The sequence below is a fragment of the Salmo salar genome, chromosome 05 (genome assembly GCF_965601325.2).
Source record: "Salmo salar chromosome 05, fSalSal1, whole genome shotgun sequence".
Classification (NCBI taxonomy): domain Eukaryota; kingdom Metazoa; phylum Chordata; class Actinopteri; order Salmoniformes; family Salmonidae; genus Salmo; species Salmo salar.
The window spans coordinates 88,896,305-88,924,267 of record NC_138295.1 but is presented as its reverse complement, the minus strand read 5'-3'; the positions used below and the strand labels follow the sequence as shown (position 1 = coordinate 88,924,267).

The following is a 27,963-nucleotide window of genomic DNA, read 5'->3' as shown; positions in this document are numbered from 1 at the left end:
CTAGGTATAAATGATGGAGCTAGGTATAAATGATGATGGAGCTAGGTATAAATGATGGAGCTAGGTATAAATGATGATGGAGCTAGGTATAAATGATGGAGCTAGGTATAAATGATGATGGAGCTAGGTATAAATGATGATGGAGCTAGGTATAAATGATGATGGAGCTAGGTATAAATGATGATGGAGCTAGGTATAAATGATGATGGAGCTACGTATAAATGATGATGGAGCTAGGTATAAATGATGATGGAGCTAGGTATAAATGATGATGGACCTAGGTATAAATGATGATGGAGCTAGGTATAAATGATGATGGAGCTAGGTATAAATGATGATGGAGCTAGGTATAAATTATGATGGAGCTAGGTATAAATGATGATGGAGCTAGGTACAAATGATGGAGCTAGGTATAAATGATGATGGAGCTAGGTATAAATGATGGCGCTAGGTATAAATGATGATGGAGCTAGGTATAAATGATGATGGAGCTAGGTATAAATGATGATGGAGCTAGGTATAAATGATGATGGAGCTAGGTATAAATGATGGAGCTAGGTATAAATGATGATGGAGCTAGGTATAAATGATGATGGAGCTAGGTATAAATGATGATGGAGCTAGGTATAAATGATGATGGAGCTAGGTATAAATGATGATGGAGCTAGGTATAAATGATGATGGAGCTAGGTATAAATGATGATGGAGCTAGGTATAAATGATGATGGAGCTAGGTATAAATGATGATGTGAGATTTCCAAAATGTACTTATTTTTGATAATCATCCTTGTGTCTATTGCAGGTTTCTAAAGTGAACAGGCTGTCGCGGGTATCTTCAGCTACCGTACGCAACTCCTGTGCCAAAAAGCCCCCGGCCTCCCGACCACTGCCGTCCAGAACTGTGAAGTCCACAGCCACAGCGCTTCCCAGGGGCCACATCCCCTACACCAAAGCCAGACTTCTCAAAGAAGCCAGACTTCTCAAAGAGGCCAAACTCACCCTGGACAAAAGAGCCTCCTCCAAAGCTCGCCAACCCCTGAAAAACCAACGGCGCTCTCCCAGTGGCAGTGCCCGCCGCCACCCACGCCCACCACAGTCCAACTCAGGAAAACTCTCAAGCGGCGATGCAAAGACTCCCAACAAACAGGAGGTACAATCCAACAAGGCAGCCGGCAGATGTTGCCTACAACGAGTCAACGGGCAGCTTCACCCACGCCGATGTGGCGGTAAGCAGGTACTGCAGGGGCGTGAGGGCGTCAGGCACTCCAAGAGACGTCTGGGGCTCCCGGCTGAGGAGTGTCCAACAGAGACACCGGAGTCTTTGCCGGAGGTCAAAAAGGTTAGACTGCAGGTCAATGCCCCGGAGACGCGAAGCAGCAGGAAGGTCAATGTCCAGGAGAAGGCTGTGGCGGTGTCCGGCGGCCATCTTGGTAAGGTCACGTCATCCCGACCTTCCTCCTCGGAGCAAAGACCCAAACGAGCCTCAGCTGGCAAGCTGATGTTGACCCGACAAGCACAGCCCATACCCCCTACTGCTAATACTACTACTGCTAACACTACACCACCAGCTAAGAACACTACTACTAAGAAAACTTTCCAGGGCACTTCCAAGAACACTTCCCATGTCACTTCCAAGGGCACTTCCACCTCCACTTCCTCTACCTCAGCAGCCAAGGTGAAACCAGGCACCAGCAGCCCAGCTAAACCAGCAGCAGAGCCTAAAGCAGCAGAGAGGCAGCGGGGAGATCGGGAAGAGTGGGGAGAGCGGGAGAGTGGGGAGAAGAGAGGTGCAGCACCACCCCCGCCCCTGTCCCTAACCGAGGTGCCAGTGTTCAGACCTAGCCTGGAGGAGTTCCACGACCCCCTGGTGTATGTGGAAGCGGTGCGGGGGCAGGCAGAGAGCTATGGGCTGTGCAGGGTGGCGCCCCCTCAGGACTGGAGGCCAGAGTGCAAGCTGAAAGAGGACATGAGGTTTGTGACCCAGGTGCAGCACATCCATAAGCTGGGTCGGCGCTGGGGGCCCAATGTACTCCGGCTGGCCTGCATCAGGAAACACCTCCAGGCCCAGGGCATCTCCATGGAGGACCCCCCGCTCATAGGTACATTTCTGTAGGACTGATACTTAGGGTGCGTCTCAAATGGTACCCTATTTGCTACATAGTACACTACATTTGACCAGAGCCCTATGGGGGCCCCATGGACCCTGGTCAAAAGTAATGCACTAAATAGGGAAAAGGGTTCCATTTGGGACTGACTGTCACTAAGGTTTAATGTCAAAGACATTTAAGGGAGCTACAAATAGTTCCACCACATCATGTTATTCTAGTACAGTTTCATGTTATTCTAGTACAGTTTCATGTTACTCTAGTACAGTTTCATGTTATTCTAGTACAGTTTCATCTTATTCTAGTACAGTTTCATGATATTCTAGTAGTGTCATGTTATTCTAGTACAGTTGCATTATATTCTTGTACAGTTTCATGTTATTCTAGTACAGTTTTATCTTATTCTAATACAGTTTCATGATATTCTAGTACATTTTCATCTATTTCTAGTACAGTTTCATGTTATTCTAGTACAGTTTCATGATATTCTAGTATAGTTTCATGATATTCTAGTACAGGTTCATCTTATTCTAGTACAGGTTCATCTTATTCTAATACAGTCTCATGATATTCTAGTACAGTTTCATGATATTCTAGTACAGTTTCATGTTATTCTAGTACAGTTTCATCTTATTCTAATACAGTTTCATGTTATTCTAGTACAGTTTCATGTTATTCTAGTACAGTTTCATGTTATTCTACAGTTTCATGTTATTCTAGTACAGTTTCATGATATTCTAGTACAGTTTCATGTTATTCTAGTACAGTTTGATCTTATTCTAGTACAGTTTCATGTTATTCTAGTACAGTTTCATGATATTCTAATACAGTTTCATGTTATTCTAGTACAGTTTCATGATATTCTAATACAGTTTCATGTTATTCTAGTACAGTTTCATGTTATTCTAGTAGTTTCATCTTATTCTAATACAGTTTCATGTTATTCTAGTACAGTTTCATGTTATTCTAGTACAGTTTCATGTTATTCTAGTACAGTTTCATGTTATTCTAGTACAGTTTCATGATATTCTAGTACAGTTTCATCTTATTCTAGTACAGTTTCATCTTATTCTAGTAAAGTTTCATGTTGTTCGAGTACAGTTTCATGTTATTCTAGTACAGTTTCATGTTATTCTAGTACAGTTTCATCTTATTCTAATACAGTTTCATGTTATTCTAGTACAGTTTCATGTTATTCTAGTACAGTTTTATCTTATTCTAATACAGTTTCATGATATTCTAGTACATTTTCATCTATTTCTAGTACAGTTTCATGTTATTCTAGTACAGTTTCATGATATTCTAGTATAGTTTCATGATATTCTAGTACAGGTTCATCTTATTCTAGTACAGGTTCATCTTATTCTAATACAGTCTCATGATATTCTAGTACAGTTTCATGATATTCTAGTACAGTTTCATGTTATTCTAGTACAGTTTCATCTTATTCTAATACAGTTTCATGTTATTCTAGTACAGTTTCATGTTATTCTAGTACAGTTTCATGTTATTCTACAGTTTCATGTTATTCTAGTACAGTTTCATCATATTCTAGTACAGTTTCATGTTATTCTAGTAAAGTTTCATCTTATTCTAGTACAGTTTCATGTTATTCTAGTACAGTTTCATGTTATTCTAGTACAGTTTCATGATATTCTAATACAGTTTCATGTTATTCTAGTACAGTTTCATGATATTCTAGTACAGTTTCATCTTATTCTAGTACAGTTTCATCTTATTCTAGTAAAGTTTCATGTTGTTCGAGTACAGTTTCATGTTATTCTAGTACAGTTTCATGTTATTCTAGTACAGTTTCATCTTATTCTAATACAGTTTCATGTTATTCTAGTACAGTTTCATGATATTCTAGTACAGTTTCATGTTATTCTAATACAGTTTCATGATATTCTAGTACAGTTTCATCTTATTCTAGTACAGTTTCATCTTATTCTAGTTCAGTTTCATGTTGTTCGAGTACAGTTTCATCTTATTCTAGTAGTTTCATCTTATACTAGTACAGTTTCATCTTATTCTAATACAGTTTCATGTTATTCTAGTACAGTTTCATGATATTCTAGTACAGTTTCATGTTATTCTAGTACAGTTTCGTGTTATTCTAATACAGTTTAATCTTATTCTAGTACATTTTCATCTATTTCTAGTACAGTTTCATCTTATTCTAGTACAGTTTCATGATATTCTAGTATAGCTTCATGATATTCTAGTACAGGTTCATCTTATTCTAGTACAGGTTCATCTTATTCTAATACAGTCTCATGATATTCTAGTACAGTTTCATGATATTCTAGTACAGTTTCATATTATTCTAGTACAGTTTCATGTTATTCTAATACAGTTTCATGTTATTCTAGTACAGTTTCATGTTATTCTAGTACAGTTTCATGTTATTCTAGTACAGTTTCATCTTATTCTAATACAGTTTCATCTTATTCTAGTACAGTTTCATGTTATTCTAGTACAGTTTCATCTTATTCTAGTACAGTTTCATCTTATTCTAATACAGTTTCATGTTATTCTAGTACAGTTTCATGTTATTCTAGTACAGTTTCATGATATTCTAGTACAGTTTCATGTTATTCTAGTACAGTTTCATCTTATTCTAGTACAGTTTCATGTTATTCTAGTACAGTTTCATGTTATTCTAGTACAGTTTCATGTTATTCTAGTACAGTTTCATGTTATTCTAATACAGTTTCATGTTATTCTAGTACAGTTTCATGTTATTTTAGTACAGTTTCATGATAGTCTAGTACAGTTTCATCTTATTCTAGTACAGTTTCATCTTATTCTAGTTCAGTTTCATGTTTTTCGAGTACAGTTTCATGTTATTCTAGTACAGTTTCATGTTATTCTAGTACAGTTTCATCTTATTCTAATACAGTTTCATGTTATTCTAGTACAGTTTCATGATATTCTAGTACAGTTTCATGTTATTCTAGTACAGTTTCATGTTATTCTAATACAGTTTCATGTTATTCTAGTACAGTTTCATCTTATTCTAGTACAGTTTCATGTTATTCTAATACAGTTTCACCTTATTCTAGTACAGTTTCATGTTATTCTAATACAGTTTCATCTTATTCTATCACATATGTCAACTCTACATAGAGTGGCTATCTATCAAGTTTTCCAGTTTGAAGTTTCCTCTTGTTAATTCAGTGTGCTGCTAGAGGTTTCCTTCTGAGGGAACTGTATAGTTAAAAGGCTTCTCCCAAATTACCTCTGACCCCCCCTCATCCTGACCTCTGACCCCCCCTCATCCTGACCTCTGACCCGTCTCTCATCCTGACCTCTGACCCATCTCTCATCCTGACCTCTGACCCATCTCTCATCCTGACCTCTGACCCATCTCTCATCCTGACCTCATCCTGACCTCTGACCCATCTCTCATCCTGACCTCTGACCCACCTCTCATCCTGACCTCTGACCCAGCTCTCATCCTGACCACCTCTCATCCTGACCTCTGACCCCCCTCTCATCCTGACCTCTGACCCATCTCTCATCCTGACCTCTGACCCCCCCTCATCCTGACCTCTGAACCACCTCTCATCCTGACCTCTGAACCACCTCTCATCCTGACCTCTGAACCACCTCTCATCCTGACCATCCTGCCCATTGGCTGCTGCTGATTGCTCTTAGTGTGTTTGTAAGTGAGACCTTGACTCTGACCTTACCTAGTGAGGAAGGATTACAGTTCCTCTGCCAGGTGGCAGCTTTGATGAGATTACACTGGGAGAGATGGGGGTTGTCAGGATCCCTGACACGCACGCACGCACGCACGCACGCACGCACGCACGCACGCACGCACGCACGCACGCACGCACGCACGCACGCACGCACGCACGCACGCACGCACGCACGCACGCACGCACGCACACACACACACACACACACACACACACACACACACACACACACACACACACACACACACACACACACACACACACACACACACACACACACACACACGGCTAGTGTAGCTCACACACAGTCACATACACACACACTCACACACACACACTGACAACCCCCAGACCAGTAGCAGCGTGAGTGAGTGAGTGAGTGAGTGAGTGAGTGAGTGAGTGAGTGAGTGAGTGAGTGAGTGAGTGAGTGAGTGTGACAAATGGGGAACGTCTGTAAGGGGATTTTACAGGCAGCAGACACCCATGGTGAGGGAGAGTAGAGGAACGAAGGAGCAGAGATATTACACTCTGTCTGTGTCTCAAATGGCACACTATTCCCTATGTAGTGCACTACTTTTGACCAGGGCCCAAAGGAGTTATATAGGGAATAGGGTGCCATTTGGGACACAGAAATTCTCGCTCTCAGGCTCCAATACCTACAGGCCTCCGCTCTGTCAGAGTGGGCCTCAACATCAGACAGGATCATGGCTGTCTAAACCAGGCTGTCCTGGCTAACAGAGCCAAGTCATTCATTCATCAAACATCCACAGCCTCTCATCTAGAACATTTGGCTGTAACTAGTTTGAAAGCTTATTGTAAATGTAGTGAACGTTGCTGCTTTTTCAGAATCCATGTTTATCAGCCCCGTTGGTCCTCTCTATATTCTCCCAGATGCATACAGTACATCCATTTTAACCCATGTTCTTCTATCTTGGTCATGGGCGCCCACAGGGTGTGCATGCTTTTGTTCCAGCCCTGCACTAACAGATTAAAGAACGTTGTTTTAACCTCCTTGTTCTGTGTTCTGTCTCACCCTCCTTCACTCCCTTCTCTTCCTCCTTATCCTCCCTCGCTCCCTCCTTCACTCCCTCCCTAACCTCCCTCCCTCTCACCCTTCTTCACTCCCTCCCTCTCTCCTTCCCTCCCTATCCTCCCTCCCTCTCTCCCTCCTTCACTCCCTCCCTTTTTCACTCCCTCCCTATCCTCCCTCCCTCTCTCTCTCCTTCACTCCCTCCTCTTCCTCCTTATCCTCCCTCTCACCCTCTTTCACTCCCTCCCTAACCTCCCTCCCTCTCTCCTTCACTCCCTCCCTCTCACCCTCCTTCACTCCCTCCTCTTCCTCCATATCCTCCCTCTCTCTCCTTTACTCCCGCCTCTTCCTCCATATCCTCCCTCTCCCTCCCTCCCTCCCTGCCAGGAGGATGTGAGTTGGACCTGGCCCGGTTCTTTCAGCTCATCAACGACATGGGCGGCATGCAGCAGGTCAGCGACATGAAGAAATGGAATAAGCTAGCCGACCAGCTCCGTATCCCCAAGACTGCACAGGTACTGTACTGCTTCAAGGCTGCATAAATGGCACCATATTCTCTATACAGTAGACTGCTTTTGACCAGGGCCCATAAGGCTCTGGCCTACTATATAGGGAATAGGGGGCCATTTGGTATTCAGCCTCTTGTGTTGACCATGATGCTGTTCTGTAACAAACAATTCCTTCCAGCATCTGTGTCTTGTAGTGTTTCATCTACACTGAAGTGGGTCATTTTGTTTTCATCCTACTTTTTTATTTGAGATTGACTTCTGATGAAAACCAACAGCCAGCCCAGCTAGCTGCATAGCTAAGTACAGCACTTTGACATTTGATGTTAACACTGCCCTCCCTGTCAACTGTCAACTGCAACGTAATAATATCCTACCACCCGACCACAGGATCGTCTGGCCAAGCTGCAGGAGGCCTATTGTCAGTACCTACTGTCCTACGACTCCCTGGACCCCGCTGAGCGCATCCGCCTGGAGAGGGAGGTGCTGGAGGAGAAGGGGAGGCTGGAGAAGAAGAAAGGGCCCCTGGAGGGCCACTCAGATGACTCCCAACAGAGCCTGCTCCAGCTGCCCCGCTGTGAGCCCAAGAATGGCCTGGTAAACGGGGTGATCCGGAGGAACGGCCTGCCCAGGAACCTGGAGGAAGGAGCGAAAGAGGGGAAGAAACAGGAGAAGGACATGTGGCTGAGGTCCAGCAGGAGGAGACAGTTCTCTCAGGAGAAGAAAGGAGGAAGAGGAGGAGCAGAGGAGGAGAAAGAGTTTCTTAGTGACCAGCACAAGTGTATATACAGGGTAGGTCATGTTATCCCCTTTCTCTGGCCCTGTACACACTCAGGTTGAACAACTGATGTACAACACATTTGGCACAACAAATGTGATACAACGGACAGTTTTTCTGGACCAAAATAATTACCCAAGCATAGTGGAGGCACTACAAAATGCACAATGCTTGTGTAAATATTATTGGTTAAGTCTATTGGTTAATGAGCTCTGTGGTAGCTGTGTGTGGGCAGATTGAATACAATGCAGCACTGTCAATACAGTGTGTATAGCTGTTAGTGCCTGGAAGCAGAACTACAATATCCCTGGTTCAGTTGCTCTCACATCTAATATAGGTCATTGCACATCTGCAAGCACAGAGGCCACACACACGATCAGACACACACACACACACACCTCATTTTGACAACACGTCACCCCATGTCAACGTATTTCTGTCTTGATGCTCCATGATGATCTTCTGTTGCTCACAGTTCTCTTATCAGTAGTGTCAGTTACAGTTCTTCTGTAGTATCAGTTAGTTCTCCTGTAGTATCAGTCAGTTCTCCTGTAGTATCAGTTAGTTCTCCTGTAGTATCAGTTAGTTCTCCTGTAGTATCAGTCAGTTCTGCTGTAGTATCAGTCAGTTCTCCTGTAGTATCAGTCAGTTCTCCTGTAGTATCAGTTAGTTCTCCTGTAGAATCAGTTAGTTCTCCTGTAGTATCAGTTACAGTTCTCCTGTAGTATCAGTTAGTTCTCCTGTAGTATCAGTCAGTTCTCCTGTAGTATCAGTTACAGTTCTCCTGTAGTATCAGTTAGTTCTCCTGTAGTATCAGTCAGTTCTCCTGTAGTATCAGTCAGTTCTCCTGTAATATCAGTTACAGTTCTCCTGTAGTATCAGTTAGTTCTCCTGTAGTATCAGTCAGTTCTCTTGTAGTATCAGTCAGTTCTCCTGTAGCATCAGTTAGTTCTCCTGTAGTATCAGTTAGTTCTCCTGTAGTATCAGTTAATTCTCCTGTAGTATCAGTCAGTTCTCCTGTAGTACCAGTTAGTTCTCCTGTAGTATCAGTCAGTTCTCCTGTAGTATCAGTCAGTTCTCCTGTAGTATCAGTCAGTTCTCCTGTAATATCAGTTACAGTTTTCCTGTAGTATCAGTTAGTTCTCCTGTAGTATCAGTTAGTTCTCCTGTAGTATCAGTTAGTTCTCCTGTAGTATCAGTCAGTTCTCCTGTAGAATCAGTCAGTTCTCCTGTAGAATCAGTCAGTTCTCCTGTAGTATCAGTTAGTTCTGCTGTAGTATCAGTTCTCCTGTAGTATCAGTTAGTTCTTCTGTAGTATCAGTTACTTATAGCGTTTCATCTCTCAGTTTGTATTCTGTCTGTGAATGCCAGCATAGCTGGGCCCATATGAAATCAATATATTGGGCCATAATAAGAAATACAGTAATCTCCTCCACACATGTGGGAAAGCTTACAGTGACTGACTGTAGTCCAACCAACCAGGGATTTTCCTGGCACATTCATACAGGCTGTCCCTGCCCGGCTGTTTGTCATGTATCTGAGCTTATGTCCCAAATGGTGCCCAATTCCCTGTCTAGTGCACTACTTTTAACCAGGGCCCTTAGGGCTCCGATCGAAAGTAGTACTCTATATAAGGGAATAGTTAGCCATTTGGATAAGGGAAACGGGTGCCATATGGGAGGCAACCTGAGAAAAGCGTCTGGATGGAAGACTCCCCTTCAGAATGTGCTGAGGCTGCAGCAGCAGCGGGGAGAGGAAGGAAGATGATGTCATGCAGCACAGTGACATCCACATGTATCATGTAGTTTTCACCCTCTCAGAGAAAAGCTTTTTGTTTTTGTCTGGCTGTTCAACTAACACTCCCATCTGATTGGCTGTGATAATCGTTACATTGACAGTGGGCTGCGTCCCAAATCACATTCCTTTTCCCTTTTCTAATGCAGTACTTTTGACCAGAGCCTGTTCAGAAGTAGCATGTCATTGGGGACGGAGACAGTATCAAGGGGCTTAAAAGACTACTTCCTGTATGGTCTTACTAGTCTCTTTGGTTGTGTTTCTGTGTCATTCGATTGGCAGTATATCAAAACACCTCAGTCCATAAGCTCGTACACTCTTTGTTTGTGTTCATGATTTGCTGTGATAATCTTTACATTGACTGTATATCAGGGAACTTGAAAGGGACCATAAGGTCTTACCCCTCCCTCTCTTTGTGTTTCTCTATGGCAGGGGAAGTCGGTTTCTCTCACTACGTTCTACAGGACAGCCAGGAATACTATGAACATGTGTTTCAACAAGGAGCCTGGGACGGCTGAGGTGGAGGTAAGGTCTACATATCCCAAACTGTTATATACCTGCTACGTAGGTTGCGCTACTTAAGGCCCTATTCAGGTTTCAGAGAAGTTGACTTAACATGGACTTAAATAAAAAAAAAATACACATTTCACTTATTGACATAAATCCATGTTAAGTCTACTTATTTCAAGTCTGAATCGGCCCTTAGTGCACTAGTTTTGGTCAGGGCCCTGCTATTTGGGACGCAACCATATAGTCATAATGAATAAGTAGTATAATTCACTGGGACCATAAGTAGTATAATTCACTGGGACCATAAGTAGTATAACTCACTGGGACCATAAGTAGTATAATTCACTGGGACCATAAGTAGTATAATTCACTGGGACCATAAGTAGTATAATTCACTGGGACCATAAGTAGTATAATTCACTGGGACCATAAGTAGTATAATTCACTGGGACCATAAGTAGTATAACTCACTGGGACCATAAGTAGTATAACTCACTGGGACCATAAGTAGTATAATTCACTGGGACCATAAGTAGTATAACTCACTGGGACCATAAGTAGTATAATTCACTGGGACCATAAGTAGTATAATTCACTTGGACCATAAGTAGTATAATTCACTGGGACCATAAGTAGTATAATTCACTGGGACCATAAGTAGTATAACTCACTGGGACCATAAGTAGTATAATTCACTGGGACCATAAGTAGAATGGAGATGACTGATCAGGTCATTGACATATTTCTTCTCTCCTTTTGTCTTTCTTGTCAGCCATCCCACTGTGTGATCTACTGTCACTACTTGTTTTTTCATCTACATTAATGCAATAATGTTTCTGTCTGTGATTGCAGCAGGAGTACTGGAACATCGTGGAGCAGAGGGAATGTCATGTTGCAGTGCACTGTGGGAAAGTGGACACTAAAACTCATGGGAGTGGCTTCCCAGTTGGAAAGTCTGAGACGTTTTCAAAGTAAGGGCCTAACAGCATTAACCTATCACATGAATGGAGGATTTTGAATTTCCTGCTTATTCCCTCCTGATTCCTGGAATCTTCCAACTGGGATTTCTGGAGAACCTGGGAATTTTTGGAAAGTTAGGGGGAATTTTACAACCCTGTAAGGACTGTGGTGGTTAATTTCTGTTTTACCAAATGAGGAGAAACAAACTTCACACACCAGTCAGAGTTATACTTAAACTACATCTTTAATAATAAGAGCTTTGCAATAGCACTGACTTTCAACGATTCCCTATTTCTAATGAACCGTTGAGAGTGACAACACAAAAGTACAAAGATCTTTTATAGCCAAGATACACCCCTCTCAACCTACATGATGAACAACAGATACATAGAATGGTCACAAGGTTAAGATTTGTATGAAAGATATCTATAATACATAGCAGATAGCATCTGCTATGTCAACAGTTTTCATTGTACAGACCAGTGTCTGGCCCTTCTACTCCAAACTGGAACCGTCTCTTCCTGGTACGGTATAGAACAGAAACATTAGCTCATCCAATGGCATAACTCAATTGTCAACTCTAGATACTCCCATCTCAAGTAAAACCCCTTCTTGACCCCACTCCTGGACAAGCTCACTGAGGGGAGTGAGTCTCTAGGTCATACACTATCCCAGGATAAGTGCAACATCAGAGAGGACATACAATGGTTCCATACACTGCCATACACCTCCCCCCAATGCCAAAGGAGGGAGTGACTTGCGCACAGACATTGTGAAGACAAGTAATTGGTTCCCCATTAATCACGCCATTCCTTCACATGGTTTAAGAGTAGGTAAAGACACATTCACATATGAAGACAATGTTCCATCCTGTCCTCTTCCCTTTCTGATATTCTGCATAGCACCAGAGACATGTAAAAGACAAGCCTGACCTCTTCCCTCTCTGGGCCCCAAGTGACTGAGCCCCAGCTGAGGGAAGAAGTGTAACTGCCAACACCAGAGTCCAAAGGGATACATTCTAATAACAAGTATATCACATAAGCATATTATGCAGATAAGACATCTTAATTATCTATGTTACCCAACTAATTCTGATTCATCCGCCACAGGACATGCATAAAATATGTGTTCTGTTCTCTTGTCTCCACTCAAGACATGGATGGAACCTTACAGTCCTTCCCAATAATTCAGGATCCATCTTACGCCATCTTGGTGCTGTGCCAGGTAATCATCTATACCTATGACCCTCTCCTTTTACACAGGATGACAGTCAAGTGTATTGTAATACAGACAGTTGTAAGTAGCTGCAGAGTGAACTGAAGGACTCCCATCAGCTTAACTACAACAGTTCCTTGAAAGTATGTTGTGCTAGTTTTTTTGTTTTATACAGTATATCCTAATTTTTGGTGACACAATTCAATTGCATTCTGCTATGTATTAAGTGAACTTGAACTGACTAGAAAAGCTTGACAGTCTACTATGTCTTCCTTTGTGGTTCTACAGGAGTGACCATTCCTTGGCTGAACATCGGCATGGTCTTCTCTACCTCATGCTGGTCGCGAGACCATCATCGCCTTCCATACATTGATTACTTACACACTGGTGCTGACTGCATTTGGTAAGTAGTGGATCACTGCTCACTGCCCTCTCCCAGTTTAATCCTACGGTCACTCAGGTTCACCACCTGCCACAACCAATGGAGAACGAGCTCAGCATCAGTTAGTCAAGCCTGATGAAATAGAACTAATGGAGATTGATTTAATAGAACTCCCTGAGCGTGGTCAGTACAGTATGAAGGAAACGCTGTATGGCTCAGTAGGTAGAGCATGGCGCTCACAACGCCAGGATAGTGGGTTTGATTCTCTGGGACATCCATATGTAAAATGTATGCAGCATGACTGTAAGTCTCTATTGGATAAAAGCATCTGCTAAATGGTATATATTTAAGCAATAAGGCACGAGAGGGTGTGGTATATGGCCAATATACCACGGCTAAGGGCTGTTCTTAGGCACGACGCATTGCCTTATTGATATTATAAACTGGTTAGCAACATAATTAGAACAGTAAAATGTTTTGTCATACCTGTGGTATACGGTCTGATATTCCACGGCTGTCAGCCAATCAGCATTCAGGGCTCGAACCACCCAGTTTATAATATATATATATATATATATGGAATTCTTGAAAGACCAGACAATATAAACTTTTTTCTTTTTCATTACATTATTCAAATATGAAATACAAATCTCCAAACGTATTTTTGTTTCATTTTATAACGCTATATAATGCTCCAGGACTGATTTTGTTAGCATTTTGGCATGTTTTTCTAGATTCAGAACATAAAACATTTTGTTAGCGTTTTGGCATGTTTTTCGAGATTCAGAACATAAAACAACATTTATAAAGGAAAAATGATCCCTTAGTACAAACATCACAGCAAATATGTCAATAGTTTAAGCATGTGTTACAGAAGAGTGATTAAAATATATTTTTATAATAAAAATAAAAAAAAGTTCTTAAGGGGTTTAGCCATCAGTGACGGAGTTGACAACAGATACTCAAAACAGACATTTTTGCCTCAAAGTATTTTAAATTTGTAAAGTATATTAAATTATTCTTTCTGCACTCTGACGGAGTTGACGTTAGACCAAAATCTTTTTTAGGGTTTTGAATATGGTGATTTCTATATTGTTTGTTTAAAATATATCAGATAGTGGAGAACTTTCCAGACTATGAGTGGTCTTGTTGCACTACATGTAATGAGAACATGAAGAGGTCATTATGGTAGAGCTGTCCCTGCTCATTCCTGATTTGAGTTGACCAAATCTCCAGACACATCTTTTAGGAATCACAGTTTCGAGATAAGGGCTATTGCAAATAACTACACAAGATCCTTTTTCAGTTAATATTAATTATTGCCAGTTAAAAAATATATATAATATAATTTTGGAGTTTGAAATTGGGATCCTTTTCTCCAGACAATGGCATTTCCGGGTATAGAGCCAACATGGAAATGAATAATATTGAAAATATTTCGAAAATTCCAAAAGCAAATCTTTCCCCTTATAAAATTCCCCTCAATGTAATTGTTAGGCTCAAATAAAATGCTATAAAACTACAATAAAAATAAAGTTTCATTGCCAGACAAGGATATTATTATTATTTACTAGTACTATGACATGTGTCCACTAACTCCAACATGTTATCATATAGTGGTACACAATTAGATCCTAATAACCCATGTGACCTGGGGTCTAGGTACTGTATTCCTGCTGAGGAGAAGGTGAAGCTGGACAAGGTGGTTCACACACTGCTGCAGGCTAATGGAACCCCAGGACTGGAGATGTTGGAGAACAACATCATGGTGAGACTGCAGGATACACAGCACACACATACAGTACAAACATGGACTACATAAACACTGTCCACACATACAGTACAAACATGGACTACAGAAATACTGTCCACACATACAGTACAAACATGGACTACAGAAATACTGTCCACACATACAGTACAAACATGGACTACATAAACACTGTCCACACATACAGTACAAACATGGACTACAGAAACACTGTCCACACACATACAGTACAAACATGGACTACAGAAATACTGTCCACACATACAGTACAAACATGGACTACAGAAACACTGTCCACACATACAGTACAAACATGGACTACATAAACACTGTCCACACATACAGTACAAACATGGACTACAGAAATACTGTCCACACATACAGTACAAACATGGACTACATAAACACTGTCCACACACATACAGTACAAACATGGACTACATAAACACTGTCCACACATACAGTACAAACATGGACTACAGAAATACTGTCCACACATACAGTACAAACATGGACTACATAAACACTGTCCACACATACAGTACAAACATGGACTACATAAACACTGTCCACACATACAGTACAAACATGGACTACAGAAATACTGTCCACACATACAGTACAAACATGGACTACATAAACACTGTCCACACACATACAGTACAAACATGGACTACATAAACACTGTCCACACATACAGTACAAACATGGACTACAGAAATACTGTCCACACATACAGTACAAACATGGACTACAGAAATACTGTCCACACATACAGTACAAACATGGACTACATAAACACTGTCCACACACATACAGTACAAACATGGACTACATAAACACTGTCCACACACATACAGTACAAACATGGACTACATAAACACTGTCCACACATACAGTACAAACATGGACTACATAAACACTGTCCACACATACAGTACAAACATGGACTACAGAAATACTGTCCACACATACAGTACAAACATGGACTACATAAACACTGTCCACACATACAGTACAAACATGGACTACAGAAATACTGTCCACACATACAGTACAAACATGGACTACATAAACACTGTCCACACATACAGTACAAACATGGACTACATAAACACTGTCCACACACATACAGTACAAACATGGACTACAGAAATACTGTCCACACATACAGTACAAACATGGACTACATAAACACTGTCCACACACATACAGTACAAACATGGACTACAGAAACACTGTCCACACATACAGTACAAACATGGACTACATAAACACTGTCCACACATACAGTACAAACATGGACTACAGAAATACTGTCCACACATACAGTACAAACATGGACTACATAAACACTGTCCACACATACAGTACAAACATGGACTACAGAAATACTGTCCACACATACAGTACAAACATGGACTACATAAACACTGTCCACACATACAGTACAAACATGGACTACATAAACACTGTCCACACATACAGTACAAACATGGACTACATAAACACTGTCCACACATACAGTACAAACATGGACTACAGAAATACTGTCCACACATACAGTACAAACATGGACTACAGAAATACTGTCCACACATACAGTACAAACATGGACTACATAAACACTGTCCACACACATACAGTACAAACATGGACTACATAAACACTGTCCACACACATACAGTACAAACATGGACTACAGAAATACTGTCCACACATACAGTACAAACATGGACTACATAAACACTGTCCACACATACAGTACAAACATGGACTACAGAAATACTGTCCACACATACAGTACAAACATGGACTACAGAAACACTGTCCACACACATACAGTACAAACATGGACTACATAAACACTGTCCACACATACAGTACAAACATGGACTACAGAAATACTGTCCACACATACAGTACAAACATGGACTACAGAAACACTGTCCACACACATACAGTACAAACATGGACTACAGAAATACTGTCCACACATACAGTACAAACATGGACTACAGAAATACTGTCCACACACATACAGTACAAACATGGACTACAGAAATACTGTCCACACATACAGTACAAACATGGACTACAGAAATACTGTCCACACACATACAGTACAAACATGGACTACAGAAATACTGTCCACACATACAGTACAAACATGGACTACAGAAATACTGTCCACACATACAGTACAAACATGGACTACATAAACACTGTCCACACACATACAGTACAAACATGGACTACATAAACACTGTCCACACATACAGTACAAACATGGACTACATAAACACTGTCCACACATACAGTACAAACATGGACTACAGAAACACTGTCCACACATACAGTACAAACATGGACTACAGAAATACTGTCCACACATACAGTACAAACATGGACTACATAAACACTGTCCACACATACAGTACAAATATGGATTACAGAAACACTGTCCACACACATACAGTACAAACATGGACTACATAAACACTGTCCACACACATACAGTACAAACATGGACTACATAAACACTGTCCACACATACAGTACAAACATGGACTACATAAACACTGTCCACACATACAGTACAAACATGGAGTACATAAACACTGTCCACACATACAGTACAAACATGGACTACATAAACACTGTCCACACACATACAGTACAAACATGGACTACAGAAATACTGTCCACACATACAGTACAAACATGGACTACATAAACACTGTCCACACATACAGTACTAACATAGACTACAGAAACACTGTCCACACATACAGTACAAACATGGACTACAGAAACACTGTCCACACATACAGTACAAACATGGACTACATAAACACTGTCCACACATACAGTACAAACATGGACTACATAAACACTGTCCACACACATACAGTACAAACATGGACTACAGAAACACTGTCCACACATACAGTACAAACATGGACTACATAAACACTGTCCACACACATACAGTACAAACATGGACTACATAAATACTGTCCACACACATACAGTACAAACATGGACTACATAAACACTGTCCACACATACAGTACAAACATGGACTACATAAACACTGTCCACACATACAGTACAAACATGGACTACATAAACACTGTCCACACACATACAGTACAAACATGGACTACATAAACACTGTCCACACACACAGTACAAACATGGACTACATAAACACTGTCCACACACATACAGTACAAACATGGACTACATAAACACTGTCCACACACATACAGTACAAACATGGACTACATAAACACTGTCCACACACATACAGTACAAACATGGACTACATAAACACTGTCCACACATACAGTACAAACATGGACTACATAAACACTGTCCACACATACAGTACAAACATGGACTACAGAAACACTGTCCACACACATACAGTACAAACATGGACTACAGAAATACTGTTCACACATACAGTACAAACATGGACTACATAAACACTGTCCACACATACAGTACAAACATGGACTACAGAAACACTGTCCACACATACAGTACAAACATGGACTACAGAAATACTGTTCACACATACAGTACAAACATGGACTACATAAACACTGTCCACACATACAGTACAAATATGGATTACAGAAACACTGTCCACACACATACAGTACAAACATGGACTACATAAACACTGTCCACACATACAGTACAAACATGGACTACAGAAACACTGTCCACACATACAGTACAAACATGGACTACAGAAACACTGTCCACACATACAGTACAAACATGGACTACATAAACACTGTCCACACACATACAGTACAAACATGGACTACATAAATACTGTCCACACACATACAGTACAAACATGGACTACATAAACACTGTCCACACATACAGTACAAACATGGACTACATAAACACTGTCCACACATACAGTACAAACATGGACTACATAAACACTGTCCACACACATACAGTACAAACATGGACTACATAAACACTGTCCACACATACAGTACAAACATGGACTACATAAACACTGTCCACACACATACAGTACAAACATGGACTACATAAACACTGTCCACACATACAGTACAAACATGGACTACAGAAATACTGTCCACACATACAGTACAAACATGGACTACATAAACACTGTCCACACATACAGTACAAACATGGAGTACATAAACACTGTCCACACATACAGTACAAACATGGACTACATAAACACTGTCCACACACATACAGTACAAACATGGACTACAGAAATACTGTCCACACATACAGTACAAACATGGACTACATAAACACTGTCCACACATACAGTACAAACATAGACTACAGAAACACTGTCCACACATACAGTACAAACATGGACTACAGAAACACTGTCCACACATACAGTACAAACATGGACTACATAAACACTGTCCACACATACAGTACAAACATGGACTACATAAACACTGTCCACACACATACAGTACAAACATGGACTACAGAAACACTGTCCACACATACAGTACAAACATGGACTACATAAACACTGTCCACACACATACAGTACAAACATGGACTACATAAATACTGTCCACACACATACAGTACAAACATGGACTACATAAACACTGTCCACACATACAGTACAAACATGGACTACATAAACACTGTCCACACATACAGTACAAACATGGACTACATAAACACTGTCCACACACATACAGTACAAACATGGACTACATAAACACTGTCCACACACACAGTACAAACATGGACTACATAAACACTGTCCACACACATACAGTACAAACATGGACTACATAAACACTGTCCACACACATACAGTACAAATATGGACTACATAAACACTGTCCACACACATACAGTACAAACATGGACTACATAAACACTGTCCACACATACAGTACAAACATGGACTACATAAACACTGTCCACACATACAGTACAAACATGGACTACAGAAACACTGTCCACACACATACAGTACAAACATGGACTACAGAAATACTGTTCACACATACAGTACAAACATGGACTACATAAACACTGTCCACACATACAGTACAAACATGGACTACAGAAACACTGTCCACACATACAGTACAAACATGGACTACAGAAATACTGTTCACACATACAGTACAAACATGGACTACATAAACACTGTCCACACATACAGTACAAATATGGATTACAGAAACACTGTCCACACACATACAGTACAAACATGGACTACATAAACACTGTCCACACATACAGTACAAACATGGACTACATAAACACTGTCCACACACATACAGTACAAACATGGACTACAGAAACACTGTCCACACATACAGTACAAACATGGACTACATAAACACTGTCCACACACATACAGTACAAACATGGACTACATAAATACTGTCCACACACATACAGTACAAACATGGACTACATAAACACTGTCCACACATACAGTACAAACATGGACTACATAAACACTGTCCACACATACAGTACAAACATGGACTACATAAACACTGTCCACACACATACAGTACAAACATGGACTACAGAAATACTGTCCACACATACAGTACAAACATGGACTACATAAACACTGTCCACACATACAGTGCAAACATGGACTACAGAAACACTGTCCACACATACAGTACAAACATGGACTACATAAACACTGTCCACACATACAGTACAAACATGGACTACATAAACACTGTCCACACACATACAGTACAAACATGGACTACATAAATACTGTCCACACACATACAGTACAAACATGGACTACATAAACACTGTCCACACATACAGTACAAACATGGACTACATAAACACTGTCCACACATACAGTACAAACATGGACTACATAAACACTGTCCACACACATACAGTACAAACATGGACTACATAAACACTGTCCACACATACAGTACAAACATGGACTACAAAAACACTGTCCACACACATACAGTACAAACATGGACTACATAAACACTGTCCACACATACAGTACAAACATGGACTACAGAAATACTGTCCACACATACAGTACAAACATGGACTACATAAACACTGTCCACACATACAGTGCAAACATGGACTACAGAAACACTGTCCACACATACAGTACAAACATGGACTACATAAACACTGTCCACACACATACAGTACAAACATGGACTACATAAACACTGTCCACACACATACAGTACAAACATGGACTACATAAACACTGTCCACACATACAGTACAAACATGGACTACATAAACACTGTCCACATATACAGTACAAATATGGACTACATACACACTGTCCACACATACAGTACAAACATGGACTACATACACACTGTCCACACACATACAGTACAAACATGGACTACACTGTCCACACATACAGTACAAACATGGACTACATACACACTGTCCACACATACAGTACAAACATGGACTACATACACACTGTCCACACATACAGTACAAACATGGACTACACTGTCCACACATACAGTACAAACATGGACTACATAAACACTGTCCACACATACAGTACAAACATGGACTACAGAAACACTGTCCACACACATAGAGTACAAACATGGACTACATAAACACTGTCCACACACATACAGTACAAACATGGACTACAGAAACACTGTCCACACACATACAGTACAAACATGGACTACATAAACACTGTCCACACATACAGTACAAACATGGACTACATAAACACTGTCCACACACATACAGTACAAACATGGACTACATAAATACTGTCCACACATGCAGTACAAACATGGACTACAGAAACACTGTCCACACACATACAGTACAAACATGGACTACATAAACACTGTCCACACATACAGTACAAACATGGACTACAGAAACACTGTCCACACATACAGTACAGACATGGACTACAGAAATACTGTCCACACACATACAGTACAAACATGGACTACAGAAACACTGTCCACACATACAGTACAGACATGGACTACAGAAATACTGTCCACACACATACAGTACAAACATGGACTACAGAAACACTGTCCACACATACAGTACAAACATGGACTACATAAACACTGTCCACACATACAGTACAAACATGGACTACAGAAATACTGTCCACACACATACAGTACAAACATGGACTACATAAACACTGTCCACACATACAGTCCAAACATGGACTACATAAACACTGTCCACACATACAGTACAAACATGGACTACATAAACACTGTCCACACATACAGTACAAACATGGACTACATAAACACTGTCCACACATACAGTACAAACATGGACTACATAAACACTGTCCACACACATACAGTACAAACATGGACTACATAAACACTGTCCACACATACAGTACAAACATGGACTACATAAACACTGTCCACACACATACAGTACAAACATGGACTACATAAACACTGTCCACACATACAGTACAAACATGGACTACAGAAATACTGTCCACACATACAGTACAAACATGGACTACATAAACACTGTCCACACATACAGTACAAACATGGAGTACATAAACACTGTCCACACATACAGTACAAACATGGACTACATAAACACTGTCCACACACATACAGTACAAACATGGACTACAGAAATACTGTCCACACATACAGTACAAACATGGACTACATAAACACTGTCCACACATACAGTACAAACATAGACTACAGAAACACTGTCCACACATACAGTACAAACATGGACTACAGAAACACTGTCCACACATACAGTACAAACATGGACTACATAAACACTGTCCACACATACAGTACAAACATGGACTACATAAACACTGTCCACACACATACAGTACAAACATGGACTACAGAAACACTGTCCACACATACAGTACAAACATGGACTACATAAACACTGTCCACACACATACAGTACAAACATGGACTACATAAATACTGTCCACACACATACAGTACAAACATGGACTACATAAACACTGTCCACACATACAGTACAAACATGGACTACATAAACACTGTCCACACATACAGTACAAACATGGACTACATAAACACTGTCCACACACATACAGTACAAACATGGACTACATAAACACTGTCCACACACACAGTACAAACATGGACTACATAAACACTGTCCACACACATACAGTACAAACATGGACTACATAAACACTGTCCACACACATACAGTACAAACATGGACTACATAAACACTGTCCACACACATACAGTACAAACATGGACTACATAAACACTGTCCACACATACAGTACAAACATGGACTACATAAACACTGTCCACACATACAGTACAAACATGGACTACAGAAACACTGTCCACACACATACAGTACAAACATGGACTACAGAAATACTGTTCACACATACAGTACAAACATGGACTACATAAACACTGTCCACACATACAGTACAAACATGGACTACAGAAACACTGTCCACACATACAGTACAAACATGGACTACAGAAATACTGTTCACACATACAGTACAAACATGGACTACATAAACACTGTCCACACATACAGTACAAATATGGATTACAGAAACACTGTCCACACACATACAGTACAAACATGGACTACATAAACACTGTCCACACATACAGTACAAACATGGACTACATAAACACTGTCCACACACATACAGTACAAACATGGACTACAGAAACACTGTCCACACATACAGTACAAACATGGACTACATAAACACTGTCCACACACATACAGTACAAACATGGACTACATAAATACTGTCCACACACATACAGTACAAACATGGACTACATAAACACTGTCCACACATACAGTACAAACATGGACTACATAAACACTGTCCACACATACAGTACAAACATGGACTACATAAACACTGTCCACACACATACAGTACAAACATGGACTACAGAAATACTGTCCACACATACAGTACAAACATGGACTACATAAACACTGTCCACACATACAGTGCAAACATGGACTACAGAAACACTGTCCACACATACAGTACAAACATGGACTACATAAACACTGTCCACACATACAGTACAAACATGGACTACATAAACACTGTCCACACACATACAGTACAAACATGGACTACATAAATACTGTCCACACACATACAGTACAAACATGGACTACATAAACACTGTCCACACATACAGTACAAACATGGACTACATAAACACTGTCCACACATACAGTACAAACATGGACTACATAAACACTGTCCACACACATACAGTACAAACATGGACTACATAAACACTGTCCACACATACAGTACAAACATGGACTACAAAAACACTGTCCACACACATACAGTACAAACATGGACTACATAAACACTGTCCACACATACAGTACAAACATGGACTACAGAAATACTGTCCACACATACAGTACAAACATGGACTACATAAACACTGTCCACACATACAGTGCAAACATGGACTACAGAAACACTGTCCACACATACAGTACAAACATGGACTACATAAACACTGTCCACACACATACAGTACAAACATGGACTACATAAACACTGTCCACACACATACAGTACAAACATGGACTACATAAACACTGTCCACACATACAGTACAAACATGGACTACATAAACACTGTCCACATATACAGTACAAACATGGACTACATACACACTGTCCACACATACAGTACAAACATGGACTACATACACACTGTCCACACACATACAGTACAAACATGGACTACACTGTCCACACATACAGTACAAACATGGACTACATACACACTGTCCACACATACAGTACAAACATGGACTACATACACACTGTCCACACATACAGTACAAACATGGACTACACTGTCCACACATACAGTACAAACATGGACTACATAAACACTGTCCACACATACAGTACAAACATGGACTACAGAAACACTGTCCACACACATACAGTACAAACATGGACTACATAAACACTGTCCACACACATACAGTACAAACATGGACTACAGAAACACTGTCCACACACATACAGTACAAACATGGACTACATAAACACTGTCCACACATACAGTACAAACATGGACTACATAAACACTGTCCACACACATACAGTACAAACATGGACTACATAAATACTGTCCACACATGCAGTACAAACATGGACTACAGAAACACTGTCCACACACATACAGTACAAACATGGACTACATAAACACTGTCCACACATACAGTACAAACATGGACTACAGAAACACTGTCCACACATACAGTACAGACATGGACTACAGAAATACTGTCCACACACATACAGTACAAACATGGACTACAGAAACACTGTCCACACATACAGTACAGACATGGACTACAGAAATACTGTCCACACACATACAGTACAAACATGGACTACAGAAACACTGTCCACACATACAGTACAAACATGGACTACATAAACACTGTCCACACATACAGTACAAACATGGACTACAGAAATACTGTCCACACACATACAGTACAAACATGGACTACATAAACACTGTCCACACATACAGTCCAAACATGGACTACATAAACACTGTCCACACATACAGTACAAACATGGACTACATAAACACTGTCCACACACATACAGTACAAACATGGACTACAGAAACACTGTCCACACATACAGTACAAACATGGACTACATAAACACTGTCCACACACATACAGTACAAACATGGACTACATAAATACTGTCCACACACATACAGTACAAACATGGACTACATAAACACTGTCCACACATACAGTACAAACATGGACTACATAAACACTGTCCACACATACAGTACAAACATGGACTACATAAACACTGTCCACACACATACAGTACAAACATGGACTACATAAACACTGTCCACACATACAGTACAAACATGGACTACATAAACACTGTCCACACACATACAGTACAAACATGGACTACATAAACACTGTCCACACATACAGTACAAACATGGACTACAGAAATACTGTCCACACATACAGTACAAACATGGACTACATAAACACTGTCCACACATACAGTGCAAACATGGACTACAGAAACACTGTCCACACATACAGTACAAACATGGACTACATAAACACTGTCCACACACATACAGTACAAACATGGACTACATAAACACTGTCCACACACATACAGTACAAACATGGACTACATAAACACTGTCCACACATACAGTCCAAACATGGACTACATAAACACTGTCCACACATACAGTACAAACATGGACTACATAAACACTGTCCACACACATACATTACAAACATGGACTACAGAAACACTGTCCACACATACAGTACAAACATGGACTACATAAACACTGTCCACACACATACAGTACAAACATGGACTACATAAATACTGTCCACACACATACAGTACAAACATGGACTACATAAACACTGTCCACACATACAGTACAAACATGGACTACATAAACACTGTCCACACATACAGTACAAACATGGACTACATAAACACTGTCCACACACATACAGTACAGACATGGACTACATAAACACTGTCCACACATACAGTACAAACATGGACTACATAAACACTGTCCACACACATACAGTACAAACATGGACTACATAAACACTGTCCACACATACAGTACAAACATGGACTACATAAACACTGTCCACACACATACAGTACAAACATGGACTACATAAACACTGTCCACACACACAGTACAAACATGGACTACATAAACACTGTCCACACACATACAGTACAAACATGGACTACATAAACACTGTCCACACACATACAGTACAAACATGGACTACATAAACACTGTCCACACACATACAGTACAAACATGGACTACATAAACACTGTCCACACATACAGTACAAACATGGACTACATAAACACTGTCCACACATACAGTACAAACATGGACTACAGAAACACTGTCCACACACATACAGTACAAACATGGACTACAGAAATACTGTTCACACATACAGTACAAACATGGACTACATAAACACTGTCCACACATACAGTACAAACATGGACTACAGAAACACTGTCCACACATACAGTACAAACATGGACTACAGAAATACTGTTCACACATACAGTACAAACATGGACTACATAAACACTGTCCACACATACAGTACAAACATGGACTACAGAAATACTGTCCACACATACAGTACAAACATGGACTACATAAACACTGTCCACACATACAGTGCAAACATGGACTACAGAAACACTGTCCACACATACAGTACAAACATGGACTACATAAACACTGTCCACACATACAGTGCAAACATGGACTACAGAAACACTGTCCACACATACAGTACAAACATGGACTACATAAACACTGTCCACACATACAGTACAAACATGGACTACATAAACACTGTCCACACACATACAGTACAAACATGGACTACATAAACACTGTCCACACATACAGTACAAACATGGACTACAGAAATACTGTCCACACATACAGTACAAACATGGACTACATAAACACTGTCCACACATACAGTGCAAACATGGACTACAGAAACACTGTCCACACATACAGTACAAACATGGACTACATAAACACTGTCCACACACATACAGTACAAACATGGACTACATAAACACTGTCCACACACATACAGTACAAACATGGACTACATAAACACTGTCCACACATACAGTCCAAACATGGACTACATAAACACTGTCCACACATACAGTACAAACATGGACTACATAAACACTGTCCACACACATACATTACAAACATGGACTACAGAAACACTGTCCACACATACAGTACAAACATGGACTACATAAACACTGTCCACACACATACAGTACAAACATGGACTACATAAATACTGTCCACACACATACAGTACAAACATGGACTACATAAACACTGTCCACACATACAGTACAAACATGGACTACATAAACACTGTCCACACATACAGTACAAACATGGACTACATAAACACTGTCCACACACATACAGTACAGACATGGACTACATAAACACTGTCCACACATACAGTACAAACATGGACTACATAAAC

At 40.4% G+C, this 27,963-nt stretch overlaps 1 protein-coding gene across 3 annotated transcripts in view; it reads left to right on the top strand.

Moving 5' to 3' along the window:
* Window positions 1–27,963, top strand: part of jarid2a (jumonji and AT-rich interaction domain containing 2a) — a 144,853-nt gene that overhangs the window by 94,153 nt on the left and 22,737 nt on the right. For all 3 annotated transcript variants that reach the window (XM_082975902.1, XM_082975901.1, XM_082975903.1), the window contains exons 7-14: window positions 803–2,099; window positions 7,230–7,357; window positions 7,739–8,140; window positions 10,353–10,445; window positions 11,283–11,401; window positions 12,544–12,614; window positions 12,894–13,008; window positions 14,650–14,755. In XM_082975902.1, the coding sequence (XP_082832028.1) occupies window positions 803–2,099; window positions 7,230–7,357; window positions 7,739–8,140; window positions 10,353–10,445; window positions 11,283–11,401; window positions 12,544–12,614; window positions 12,894–13,008; window positions 14,650–14,755 (2,331 nt within the window). The remainder of the gene's footprint in view (window positions 1–802; window positions 2,100–7,229; window positions 7,358–7,738; window positions 8,141–10,352; window positions 10,446–11,282; window positions 11,402–12,543; window positions 12,615–12,893; window positions 13,009–14,649; window positions 14,756–27,963) is intronic.